This window comes from Otolemur garnettii, unplaced genomic scaffold (genome assembly GCF_000181295.1).
Source record: "Otolemur garnettii isolate 467f Iridium unplaced genomic scaffold, OtoGar3 scaffold00013, whole genome shotgun sequence".
NCBI lineage: Eukaryota > Metazoa > Chordata > Mammalia > Primates > Galagidae > Otolemur > Otolemur garnettii.
The window spans coordinates 29,417,335-29,419,145 of NW_003852408.1; the positions used below are offsets into that span (position 1 = coordinate 29,417,335).

The 1,811-nt window shown below is 47.5% G+C and overlaps 1 protein-coding gene across 1 annotated transcript in view; it reads left to right on the forward strand.

Moving 5' to 3' along the window:
* The first annotated feature begins 223 nt into the window (after nt 1-223).
* Nucleotides 224-1,811, forward strand: part of C2CD6 (C2 calcium dependent domain containing 6) — a 222,050-nt gene continuing 220,462 nt past the window's right edge. Inside the window, 1 exon segment of the mRNA XM_023510397.1 lies at nt 224-451. Within this exon segment, the coding sequence (XP_023366165.1) occupies nt 224-451 (228 nt within the window).

A 1,811-nucleotide genomic window follows, 5' to 3' on the forward strand; every position in this document is an offset into this window, starting at 1 on the left:
CGAAGGAGACCGAAATGTCCTGGCAAGTGCTTGCCGCAGACCCCCAGGGTCGCTACACTGGCAGGTCCCGAAGGCCGGCCGCCAGACCTCCACACACTCTCCCGCAGCCGCCGGGCCTGGACTCTGCGCGCGAGAAAGCGCGGGAGAGGCGGCGGGAGGGCGGCGCCTGCGCAGTAGCGGCCGAGCGTCGGTTAGGTGCTAACAGGCCCTGGAGGATGGAGGGATGGAGCCGCCCCAGGAGACAAGTCTATCTGCCCACACCACCGAGAACCGCGGCTGGCCGGTCCGCTCCCTGTACACCGCACCTGTGCTTGAGAGAAAACCCAGTGGCAACCCAGACACCATGCACTTAAAGGGGTCCAAAGTTTCTGTTGTCCGTCACCCCCGGGGCTCTGGCAAGACACAGAAGGACAAAGACCAAGAGGAACCCTCATGGAACCCGCTGCTGAGCGTGAGTGGGGGGCCTGGTGCAGCCGGAGCGCGGGGTCCAGCGGGGTGTGTCCCCCGCCCGACCGCCTGGATTGTGGGGAAGGGATTACAGGGGGCTGGGCATGATGGAGGGAGACCTGCCCGGAACTGGAAGGTGCTGATACTTGAGGAGGAGTTTACTTGTGAGACCGTGGGCATTTATTTATTTATTGTCAGAGCCTAATTTTATTAACCGTTAAATAAAGACAATAATTATTGACCTACCTTGCTTAAAGGAAAACTGAAGGAGATAATGATATAAAGGGCTTAGCACGGTACAGAGAGTCAATAGAAGTTAGCTGCCCTCGTCGTCATCATCATCATCGGAATTTCATTTATTTGGTTAAGGGACTGAAGTCCAGAAACTTCAGTTACTCTTGCGTTTATTCCGAAGATTGCTCTGGGAAGTATAGACATTTTAACAGTGTTGATTCTTCGCAGCCATGAGCATGGTATGTTCTTCCTTTTGTTAAAGTCCTCTGCTATTTCCTTTCTTAGGGTTTCATAATTTTCTTTATAGAGGTCCTTCACCTCTTTTGTTAGGTATATTCCTAGGTATTTCATTTTCTTTGGGGCTATGGTGAAGGGAGTTGTGTCCATAATTAGCCTCTCATCTTGGCTGTTATTGGAGTATACAAAGGCAACTGACTTGTGGACATTGATTTTATTGATTTTATATCCTGAGACATTAGTATATTTTTTGATGATTTCCAGGAGTCTTGCAGGTGAGTCTTTGGGGTTCTCCCCAAAGTATAAGATCATATCATCAGCAAAGAGGGAGAGTTTCACCTTCTCTGCTCCCATTTGGATGCCCTTTATTTTCTTGTTTTGCCTTATTGTATTGGCTAGAACTTCCAGCACTATGTTGAATAGTAATGGTGACAGAGGAGAACCTTGTCTGATTCCAGTTCTAAGTGAAAAAGCTTTCGGTTTAACTCCATTCAGTAAAATATTGCTGTGGGTTTGTCATAGATAACTTCAATCAGTTTAAGAAATGTGCCACATATGCCTATACTTTTCAGTGTTCTAATTAGAAAAGGATGCTGGATTTTATCAAATGCTTTTTCTGCATCTCCTGAGAGGATTATATAGGCTTTGTTTTTGCTTTTGTTGATGTGGTGAATAACACTTTTGTATATTAAACCAGCCTTGCATCCCTGGGATGAAACCTACTTGATCATGATATATGATTTTTTTGATGATAAGCTGTAATCTATTGGCTACTATTTTGTTAAGAATTTTTGCATCTGGCTCGGCGCCTATAGCTCAACCGGCTAGGGCGCCAGCCACGTACACCTAAGGTGGCGGGTTCGAATCCCCAGCCTGGACCCGCCAAACAACGA